At 40.0% G+C, this 12247-nt stretch overlaps 1 protein-coding gene across 8 annotated transcripts in view; it reads left to right on the top strand.

The window, feature by feature from the left end:
• Positions 1-12247, top strand: part of ctnnd2b (catenin (cadherin-associated protein), delta 2b) — a 208216-nt gene that overhangs the window by 38908 nt on the left and 157061 nt on the right. For all 8 annotated transcript variants that reach the window (XM_049598396.1, XM_049598395.1, XM_049598387.1 and 5 more), the window contains exon 2: positions 2134-2270. In XM_049598396.1, the coding sequence (XP_049454353.1) occupies positions 2139-2270 (132 nt within the window). In that variant the 5' untranslated portion in view covers positions 2134-2138. The remainder of the gene's footprint in view (positions 1-2133; positions 2271-12247) is intronic.

Here is a 12247-nt window from a genome sequence, read left to right as displayed (position 1 = left end):
CAAAAAATGATCATTTGTACATATATTACTCACCCCATGTTACCTTGAACTCATGAAGAAAACCTAGATCTTCTTGCATGCTTCCATGGCGAACAAAGAATCCAAAAATGAAAAAGTCTTGATGAATTAAAGTAAAGTGGGACTGTTTAACAACAGCAAAACTAAAACACAGCCCACTGAGCAGAGTTCAAACGTACGCATAAGTGTTTTAAAAAGAAGGTTTTAGGGAAAGTGCATGTGTTTGGGAAGAACTGAGCATATGACTGGATAAACGAGGCTCGGATTATACTGCATGAGTTGTGTGAGAGTTTGTAAACAGATGTTTGGTGTTGTTAAATGTGTCCTCCTTTTGCTCCAATTCATCAAAATATTATTATTATTAAATATTCACTGGTATTGGAATCCAAAAAACAATAAAAACTAAACTGAAATGAGGAATTGAATTGAAAACAATACAAAATGAAATAAAAAAGTAACTATATAACTCAGTTTTGGATTCTTTGTTCATTGTGGAGGCATACAAGAAAATGAAAAGTTTCATTTACAAATTAAATGTCGCACGGGTGAGGAATTGATATACAAATGATCATTTTAATGCAAAATTGCCATTAGACATCTGTCCTTAATGGATAAGGCTGGTGATGTTCTTTTTCTTTTGCTTTATACCTTCAACAGATCCCCTGGAAAAAATCAAAACAAAATAATGAATGTCATACTGACAATACTGTGTGTGTTTTCAAAGCTCGGTTTATCTTCTTCCTCTGTGTCGTAGAGCTCCAATGTTGTCCAGAAATATTAAAAACACATCAGTGAGCCACACTTTTGCGCTGGGTTACATGTTCCTTCATTACCATGAACACACACAAACTGTAGTTTATCTGAATAGCCATCATCCTGTGGCTGGAATACTCATTAACTTACCAAATGTGGATTAATTCACATGAAGATAGTTCCCAACAAATGCAGTGTTAACTCCTGTTTGAGTAATATTTCCTAAAAACTACAGTGACTAGCTGTTGGAGGAAGTTAGTAGCCCTAAAAAAATGAAGGTATATAGTCGTGCTATGTTTTTTTCAGTAGCAGCCCATGGGAGATTAGAGTAGGGAGATAGAATAACGAAGGTGTTGACTTTGGGGGGCATGCAGGGGATCCCTTATAATTTTTTTAAGATTATTTTTTGGGCTTTTTTGCCTTTAATTGCCAGGACAGTGTGAAATGGGGAGAGAGAGTGTGGGGATGACATGCAGCAAAGGGTTGCAAGCTGGAATCGAACCTGCGACCGCTGCAGCAAAGCATTGCCTTTGTGCATGGAGCGCCAGCACTATCCACTACGCTACAGACGCCCCAAGGAACCTTAACCATACTCAAAACTCTTTTTTCAGCATTTCTGTGAAATTTGACAGTCAAAGAGATACAAGAAAGGCAGAGGAGAGAGGAAAGGCTGAATAAAAATGCCCAGACCTTCAAATAGTGGTCTTGTGGCTGGTCTTGAGACCAAGACTGATCTCGAGTACTACAACACTGGTAGCACCTTTTGTCATAAATATATGTCTGTTACTACAACTATATTCTCTGCTAGTTCTACTTCTGCTATTGCTTTTATTGCCAGACTACCCAGTAGACCTGTTACCATTACCTCTGTGGAGTCTGCACACTTTCTTCTCACTGGCCTAGATTCTGTTCCAAAGATGTACCAGTGCACCTGTCCAGGATCTGTCACTGCCCTTTGCCAAATGCATGCTGGGATGAGCTCCAGCTCCACATGACCCTGAACATGAATAAGTCACTCATGAATCAATACTGTTTAAAATTTTGCAGTGGACTCACTAACATGCAATCAAAATGCACTATAGCCATTGTAATGCATTGCACATTGACAATGCTGGCTGGCTGGTATCCAGATTTTATTAGAAGTTTAATAGCTGTCTGGTTTATCAGGGTATCTTTTAGCTATTACCCCACTATGTCAATATTGAATGTGTGTCTCTCCTCACCTCTGTCTATAAGTCCATATCTGTATGTGGTTGTCCCTGAGTACAAGAGTGTAGGTGTGACAGCTACTCAGCCCAAGTGCTGGCATGTCACAGTGTCTTTAATAATAGTAAAAGAGTTGCATGTTCTCTTGTTTTCCAGGAGGTATGCCAGTGCCTGAGGTGGCGTCTGACACTGCCAGCGCTGCCACCATGTTGAGCCCCGTCCTCAACGCCTCCAATGGAGACGGATCCGAGTCTGAAACCACCTCCGCCATCCTTGCCTCCGTCAAAGAACAGGTTAGAACTGTGCGTGTGTGTGTGCATGCAACATGTCACGATTAATGAAATATGAATACCAGAAAGTAGTGGGGGTAATTCCTCCATTCCTTTCAGGGTGAGACAGGGCGACAGTAAACAGTAAACACGAATGATGGAATGCCCATCTGAGCTAATGTGTCACAAATATGTCACCACATTTTGATCTGTTAGCTGAAAGCCTCAGGCTACAGCCGCTCAGTGTAATTTTGAAACTGCTCTAATGTGGTGGGATGCATCATTTCGCTACATTTCATCAAAGTCGGAGCAGCTTTGTTGGAGATACTGTGCATGACGAAGCAGTAAAGGGACAAGACAAAGCCCACGCCTTGATTTTTCTTCTTCAGTAACGCTAACATGAAGCTTTAGAGGTAGATTTTGTCTTTTGTGCCTATTACATATTTATAAAGGTTAGAATATTCATGACTCTGCCAGAATGTTTCTTGATGTGTCCATCTGTTAAAACTTCTCTTTCATTTTTGTCTGTTAGTGTCTTTGATTACTTTACTGCTTAGACTTTTACTGACTTTTAGATTGTTGCTAATGTTCATAAGGAGCTCTGTCCTCTTACAGGCTATGTTTTGACATTTATAATACGGCATTTTTATTATATTTCACTGGAGAGTGGCAGATTCTCCACATCCCACTGAGTCGTTGACAAAACCTTGGGGATGATCGGCACAACAAATTGTATGCTTACATTTCACAGTCACAATGTCATCAGTGCTGCATTATGTTTAGTATTGGACTCACTAGTTTTGCAGATGATTAAATCTTGTATACTCAAATCCAAGACTTAGCAAGATTTAAAGTCTAAAGCAATGCTAGCAGCTTAATGCCACATCTCATAAAAGGAAACAAAATTGTTTATTTATTTGGATGAAAACTGGAGAGATGACTTTTCTGATGAGATTCATCATTCATCTTAGAGGATTCCTGTCATGAAATGAAAAGTGAAATTTTGACCTGCTGCTGGTGGTGCTAGATAGAAAAGTAAGGGGATCACCAGAGTCATTAGGGTTTAGCCTCTGAGGACCATTTATGCAAATTTAATGGTAATCCAGCCAGAAGTTGTCCAGATATTTAAATCTGGACCAAAATGTTGAGCAGATGTACTGTTTGGACGCCATGGCCACACCCAGAGTTACACTATCAGTGTATTTCAAACAACACCCAATCAGCTTAGTCTCCCATAGGATAAGTACCAATCAACACACAGTAAATACAGAACAGATTAAACGTGATGCTGGTGTGAGATCTTGTTCTGTATTAAAACTTGAGGGGGAAGTGCACAGATTTTACACATCAAAGTGTGTTTATATGTTTTGGGGAGTACTACTGCACATGTAATAGAGTTCAGTGAAGGCCTTTGTTGCTCTAAAGGGAGCTGCATGAAATCCAAGCCCCCAGGAAAAGTGCCCAGCTTTGAGTTTTACATTGTGGTCAAACATGAATTTACAACTTCTGTCATGTGATGCCTTTGTGCCCAAAAAGACTTTTTCCTGTAGACTTACATTGTGAAGGAGGCATCTGTAAATCAGTGGATATTTTTTTTGAGCATAGCCCCAGTGACTTGTTTTACTGTCAGAATGTCATTGATAACATTTCGTAAGTCTTGTAACCCACACTGCACCCACAATACCCTGGAATTCAACCTGTTTTAACTTCATGGGCCACAGAGCAGCTTTCATAGGAATGAACGGGACACTGTCTCCAATGCTGTATCCAGTTCCATTTATACATCCATGGTGAATTCTGATAAATTGCCTGAAGTGATGTCACTCAGTGTCTGTTGGATCTGAAGACTACAAGAAAAAACATCTGGAGATCTGGAGTAAAAAAAAGTGAGTTTACCAGATCTCGGTTCACTCACTTACACAACTAGCACCAAAACAATATATATTACTGTACAGCTACAACTTTAACCACGTTCTTAATATCCTGAAATGGTTGCAGACCGCTAAAAACTACCTGGTTGGGTTTGGAAAAAAACCGTCATAGTTTGGCATTAAATAAGTGCTTTTGCCAAATGTAATGTTACTTACGTCACATGACATACTGTGCATGAGTTGACACATACATCACTAGCGTAGGATGCTAAACACATTAGCATAGTAGGCTACATTGTTATTAAAAGAAGTCAACATTGACTTTGGGACGTGAACATCGGTCTCCAGGGTGAAAGTGTGTCTGTTTGACGCAATCACGACCCTTCCCGCCCACCATGTAGGGGCGTCTTTGATATTTGTACAACATTATGCACACTTGATACTGTTTTAATGACAGAAGATAGCAGTGCTATGAATGTTGACTCTGTCTGGTCTAAAAAGAGTGAATGTGGCAGTGTATCTTTACATGCAGTGTGTGTGGGTGCACAGTTCGAGTGGGTACTTGATACTGTGGACACTGTGTGTGTCCTTGAGTACTATGAAATGTACTCTGAAATGCAGATGCTAAAGATAGCTGGTGAAAACACTGAGAGTAGAAAAATAATGGATTCTTCATGTTTTAGACTGAAACCTCACTGTGAGTTACTACAATGTTCTCGAGGTCCACTCCTAGTCTAAGTAGGTCACATGACTAGGACATATATTTACACAGACACACACACACAGGTCATGTGCTCACACACAGATGATCTAGGGCATGATAATGGCCTTCTGATGAGAATGTGTGAAAAGAAAAAAGGCTGGAGAGGAGAAGACAGAAATGGAAGGAGTGTCAGCTGCTTGAAGAAAGTGAAGACGAATGGGTAGTTGGTTGCTCTCTCTTCAACCGCCCTTCTTCCTGGAGTCGTTATATTTCATGCTTCTGCGCCACGGTGAAGTTATTATTATTTTTTAAGCCACTCGTTTGTCACTTCCTTCTATACTTGTTTTTGCAGGGTATAATTTTTCAGTGTTTGGGCTTTTGCCAGTGTTTGTATCCAGGAAGCAGGGATGTGTTTTTCAGGCAGTGCACACACACTTATACACACAGCCCCCTGTTCATTTTGGTTCATAAAGACAAGGTCAGGCATGAGAGACAGAGAAAGGCCTCACACACACTTGGATACACAGACGTGCACACATGCGGTCTGCAGACACACACACACTCATGCACATGCTGCCAATCAGACTCTTTTGCCTCTGCTGACTCACACCAGGAGATCCCCGCTGCTGTTTTTCCTCCGTTTCCTTCTACCCACATGAGATTGATTAGCCATTCGACGTTGTATTTATCACATCTGTCAGCTTTTGTCCTCGTATCGTTCATCATCTCTGCTGTCAACACATCTGCTATTGGGGCAGCACAGTGTGAAGTGGCAGCTCTGAAAGAGTTTCATTCCAATGTGAGATGTGCCTATTTGGAAAATCTGACATATTGTCTCGTTGAATGACAGATAAAGTGAAAGTGGCACAGGGTATTGATTAGCTGTCTTTCTGCTTGCAGCCTGGTAACATTTGACAATCCAGTCGGTTTTGAAATATCAAGATGTTGAATGTGCAGGACCTACAGCAGTTCAAAACAAAATTCTTCATTTCTTCATTTGGTTTTAAAATATTAATTTAAATAAACATAATAATTTTCTGGTGCTTCCACCCTTTTTGATGCTAAATATTCCAGTTGCACTCAATCATATTTACTAAGGGACCATACCAAAGTTTTGTGCCGGCAAAATAAAAGAAAGACAGCATAGCTTAATAGTGCATGTTTTGACTTTTGCAGTATGTATGGTGTTCTCATTTAGAGGCATACATACAAGAGAAGGGAATACAAACGTATACAAATAGCCACAGCAGCCCATGTAAAATCACTGATGAACCACTGCAGACGAGTAAACTGTGTCTGAAATTTAAGGTCTGTGAAAAGCAGGAATAAAAAGACAGCAAAGGTAACATTCATTATTCAGATAATTTTAGTAGTATATTTTAAGTTGAAGTCACATACATTGTCGTAAATACTCACCAGCACATAAAGACATGATGTCACGATCTCTGACATGTGCCTTCTACCAAATGTTTGGCACAGCCCAAAAACTGTTCTGCAAAAGCTGCATTACACAAAAAAACAACTAAAAAACAATGCAGAGCATACCCTGGAAAGCAACTGTGTTCCAATGAAAAACCATGCACCCCAGGTTCCAGTGCGAGATCTAACATGTGTAACAGCAGCAACAGAAAGTTTGCTTTTGCTCACCTTTGCAGCAGCTGCTGATCTGATCAGCCCTGATCTATCTGACCAAAAACTGACTTAAAGGAAGTCTTGAGCGTTCCTTACTTCTCCACCCCGTGAATCAAACTAAAAAAACTGCTACTGGAAAAATAGTTCCACCTGCGCTGCGTTCATGGACCCACAAAAACTAAAATTCTGAGAGGAGACTGATTACGAAGGGCCAAAAAAACAAAAGAAAAACTAGAAGGTCTGCTGATCCAGTGCATCCCTGTGCTGACACTAGCATTTAGCTTAAAGCAAGTGCAGCCTCACAGAGCTGCTAGCATGGCTGTAGACTCTTAACTCTTATTTGCCATCCATTTGTCTTTATCTATGCTAGTGGAGTTTAGAGAAAGACTAACAGATTGTTGGTTTTGGTCTTTTCTGGGGATTTGATGGCAATAAGACAAACATATATTAACTCAAGACTTATCCTTCTGAATGTAATTTAAATATCGTTCTCCATTCAGCACCACAAAATACATGAGACAAAAGACTAGCAATGTAGGAGCCTGTAGTTCCCAAAGTGTTCCACATAGTGGCCTTTGGCTATAAATGCTTTATGCAGGCCCAGTCTTACTTGGGTACAGAACCTCTGTTTAGAAATGTCTGACGTTGATCTGCAGATCAGTCTGATTATGCGATGTGGTTTTTGAACCAATATCTAATCAATAAACCCAGTCAAAGGAGGTTTTTTTTTTTAAAAATTTAAATACTGGTATTGGCTCATACAAATCAGATGAGGTGCAGCTGGGATCATTAAATACCCAGAAAAACTGAGGAGTGGGGGTGTTGCAAAATTGTGTACCTCTTGGCAAATATCCCCCAGTGTGATTTTCACTGCTCACAACTACCAGATTGCAGTCAGCCAAACCTGAAATACAATTACAGTTTTCAAACACAATGAAGGTAAAAGCTTATCGTGGTCCTCATTAAAGAGACCAACCATGTGTGCTTGTTCTGTTTATTCCAGAACTGGGAAGCACATTATGTTACTGCTTCAGCCTTCATTTTCATCATGTTTGCAACATGACCTCCCGCTGTGTTCTCACTAACAACAACAATGGGGTAACATAAGTAACGTTGGACAGAAAAGAGCATTTGCTGCCTCACAAGAGAAGAAAACATGACAATGCCTTCAAGGATAAAAATCAGGAAAAATGTGCAGCATAGGATAACTAACGGGGGACAAAAAACACAAAGAGGAAAAATCTATCAAGGAACCTTTCCATTGGCTATCAAATCTGAACGTGGTGTTTCTGTGGCCTGATTATTAACGTGAATCACAGTGTGCAGTCTAATTGACAGTGCAGCAGGAAACAGCTTTTCTCTGGTCTGACCTACAACTCGTATGACTCCAAACAGTTTATCCTGAGGTAACTGAAATTCCTTTATTTTCCCTGTAAGCCTAATTAAACTCGTCTCAGTCCTTCTCCGCACCTCCCAACACATCACTATACAAATACCGTTGAAGTGTTACCTGTCATTCCTTTAACTGATCACATTTTAGTCACATATTTGGTGGCTGTGCACACTCAATTTTTAACACACTAGTATCAAAGCACACACACTCATTCCATTTATGATTGGAGTTCTGATATGTGATATGATGTGATATGATATGATATGATATGATATGATATGATATGATATGATATTAATAGCTTTTTAAAAACAATCGGCCTTATGGTAATTGTACCCACTCTTGGATGATTCATTAACTTCTTTTATAGTGTTTTCTTACAGCAATGATGTGATGATAATAATGGATGCTATCAGCCTTTCCTCCCCCTCTCACCGCTGCTCTCTTCATTTGTTTATTAAGGATTAATTAAGATTTGTTTAGCATCGGCTACCTCATTAAATTACCAAATATAGTTCTCTTCAAAGTTCACAACACAGTTAGATATTCATAAGAAGTGGTTTCAAAGTGGATCAAATATTTATTTTGTTTTACTGCTTATGCAAGAGGGCATGTGGAGGAAAAAAAAAGAAAAAGTAGAACATTTAAGGGTTGGGGAGGGAGGAGGTTTTTTTTTGAGGAATTATGTGTGCTCATGTTTCGTCTTCCAGCTGGAGGAAGACAGAGCACCATAGGAGGAATTGGACAGTGTGTCTTATTCACCGATGCAATGTGGCTATGAATATGTTTGTTTATTTGTGTGTATATGTGTTCATACTGAATAGACCATTTGCTAAGAACCGCCTCTTTTATCTACTGTTGCTGCCCTATCAAGCTTTATTCTCACAGAAATGGCAAAAAGGCCAAGCCCCACCTGCTGGCAGTCGAGAGAAGTGTGGTTTTAGAGGTGCTGAGCCATTAAGAAAATAATGTAATTCGCATGAAAGAAAAAATTCTGTTATTTATCATTATTCCACCACTTAAAGGAGCAGTGTGCAGGACTTAAAGGGGATGTACTGGCGCAAATGGCATATAATATATAATTATGTTTTCATTAGTGTATAATCACCTGCAATTAAGCTTGCCATGTTGCATCATCATGTTTCTACAGATTGGACAAACCAAACATTGGCTCTAACACTCGAGTGAAGGCCACTGTAGGTTTTCCCATACACTTGCATTGCGGTGGATTTCAGTGGGGACTTAAGAATCTGTGCATTTGTCCCCTCCATAAAAACATGAAACTAGCAGAGGACCTTTATACTGACAACATTAAAGACATTTACACCATGAATCAATGCAGAAAAGGTACAAATTGATGTAGAGAATTCACCAGAATACAGAAAATTATGTTGCTCATTTTTTTCTGGTTGAGGACCCCAAACCCGCATTTTATGTGTTCCCACCCATTGTTGAAATGAAAATTGCGCCCTTGTATGTTTGGAAAGGGAGGCACTTGACATTTGCAATGTGGGTGTAGAATGCTCATGCCTAAAGCCGCCTTGCTACAGTTTGATTGGCTATTTTCCAAACACAGTTGTCATCATCTGCTTGATTTGGCAGAGGTCTGACTTTCTTTTAAAGAAGATAACCTAGCAACGGCAGTAGATCTGGATGATATGGAGAAAATCATATATCGCGGTATTTTTGACCAGATACCTCAGTATCGATGTTGTGACAGTATTGCAGTGTTGACTAATATTTACACTATGAGACTGTTGATAAAAATGGGGGTATATGACTAAGTGAGTGTAGTATCTGACATGCCATGTTATGTGATGACAGGGTTTGTTATGATCAGTTAGGGGCCCAGGTCGAGACTTTATTATGGCCTAGGTCAAGGATAGATAAGCTAGGTTGTAAGGTTGGATTCCATCTAAATTGTCTCTCTGTCACCTGTCACATTTTGTCTCAAAGTTCACAAAAACAACCGCCCTATAGGCAGAGTATTTGGAGCTGATATTCAGAGCAGTTCATACTGGCTTCGAACCCTCTCTCAGGCATCCTAGGTGCTTGATTTGATGCTGTACTTCTTGTAATAAACCTTTCTATATACAAGCAAGATGGTGTCAGCAGAGTCTCCTTCATCACCTTCACATCATCACTATGAAATAAACGACATGAGTAAAGGCAAATAATAGAACAACTAGAACAGGTGGTAGGTTCTGAAAAATACATCACTTTATTATAATGCAGGCTTCAAAACCAAGGAAACACAACACTTACTTACAGTTACCAAAATCTAAGATGACTAGTCCATAGCCATTGAGTGCACAGTTGCCCACGTACAGTTTCACATGGTGTGTGTTTGGGATACAGGTCATAGGAAATTGCAGATTAAATAGTCAACTGAACCCATTAAGAAGAGCAATGTATTCAGACAGCGTTTTTGTGAATTTGATAGTACCATTGCTTTATTGAAAGTACAGTAGTACCATTGCCAATAGTGGGATAGTTAGTGGGCTAAAACTGTCCATTAGTAGTTGAGGTAGCACGTTGAAAGGCAGAGAGTTAAAGTCATTGCCTTATAGAAGCTCAGTTTTAGTAAGTTTTCCAACTTTTGCCAAGAGGGAACTTTAGATATTGGTCCTTAGATTATGTTCACCGAGTTTCATGCCGATCAGTCAAACTTCCTAGGATGGAAGGATTTTAAGTGTTTTTCAAAAAATTCAAAATGGCGGAAAATCTATATAACTGGAAGTTATGGGTTCTTGAGGCAAATTTGTTCCTCATGAGGAGAGGCATCTCTGAGCAAAGTTTCATGTCTCTACGAAATACAGGGCATGAGATATGCCCATTCAAAGTTTGCAATTTCAATTGGTTGCCATAGCGCCCCCCTTTGGCCAATTGATGTAGTATTGCTTCATTTGCATCCTCCCATGAACACCCACGGACAGACAGTTTTCGTCATTATATAGTAAGATATTTAATCTCATAACATGATATTGACATTAAATGAAAATATTGTCCAGCCCCAAACTGCAGTCCCCATGAACAATGTAGATTATCTTCTACAGCACATATTTTTTTGCTTCTTATTTGTGTTTCAAAGGGCATGGTACCTGGTCAAGAAAAGGCTTTCAGGATCTCAGGGGTCTTTCTGAGAGGGTTACCAAACATAAAAACAACAAGACAACACTGTAAAACCAGGCTTGCTCAAATTGACAGTGCAAGCAACAGAGAGTTTAGGAGAACAGGTATGTGTTCAATCAGATTATCACCCGTGTTAAATTGTGTGGACAGGTTGAAATCATGTATTATGTAAATTTGTGTAATTTTCTGCTTTTGCATCTGTCCAGAGTAGTTTTTGCTCCACCATTTTTCCACTGTTTGCAAAGCTATGATTGGACTGTACGGAGGGGTGGTTAGGTTAAAGATGCACTAAACGATTCTAACCCAATACGCTTTCTATTAAATTCCATAAAATATCTACTCATGGTTCACTACGTGTCAGTTCTCTGTGTGTGCTGCAAAAAAAAAAAAAAAAAAAAAATCCTCATAGACAGCCCCAGCTCTGTAAAGTGGGAAACAAACAAAGAGGCTCAGACTAAACTACACAACACCATTCCAACCTATCAACAGGGGGCGTTCATGCTTGTGCACAGGACAGGGGAAAGGCCATGGATGTATAAAAAGAAATGCGGTGGGAGTGAGAGGGGAGGGGGTGTATTTGTTTGGGTGTTGAGCTCAAATACCAACAGTCTTTCTCCAGAACTGCAGACTCCACCTTTAACCATCAATTTTGATATTGCATTTGAGTGCATATGTATTTGCATGCATGTGTGTGTTTTGCCCTTTTCAGAGTGTCACATTTGGGGCTGTAAGCTGTCTTGCTCAAACTGGAAAGCAGTGACAGGGGCAGTAGGGCTCGGAAAGGGCCAGTGGTTTCTTACATTTGGCAGCTCAGTCTTACTGTCAGCTCTCTCTCTCTCTGCTACCTGCCACAGCAAGGGAAAAATGGTTGACTGGGGACTGACAGGCAAGTGAGATTGTGTGTGTGTGTGTGTGTGTGTGTGTGTGTGTGTGTGTGTGTGTACAGGCTCCGTTGGGTAGCAGAGTTGAGTCCAGCACTCCAGACTTGACTTTAAGAGTTCAGCTCTGCGAGTTATATTATGCAGCGAGCTGAGCAGACGGTTGACTCTGCAGAGGAAAAGATGCCATACTTTTTATCTGATGAGATGTTGATTATTTTATTAGAGGCAAACGAAGAAAGAGACAGATGCTGCAATGTAGCCTGAGCCAGGATTTCAGCTCATGCATGAGTGAACACCGAGGATCAGTTTTATTTCCACTCTTTTCCTCCTTTCTTCAGCCCCTCCTTCCACACATACAGAACATTTAAACTCTGAAGATGTAGTTGTTG

The sequence above is a fragment of the Epinephelus fuscoguttatus genome, linkage group LG15 (assembly GCF_011397635.1).
Source record: "Epinephelus fuscoguttatus linkage group LG15, E.fuscoguttatus.final_Chr_v1".
Classification (NCBI taxonomy): domain Eukaryota; kingdom Metazoa; phylum Chordata; class Actinopteri; order Perciformes; family Serranidae; genus Epinephelus; species Epinephelus fuscoguttatus.
The sequence above is the reverse complement of the archived record's forward strand: the minus strand, read 5'-3'. Positions and strand labels throughout refer to the sequence as shown.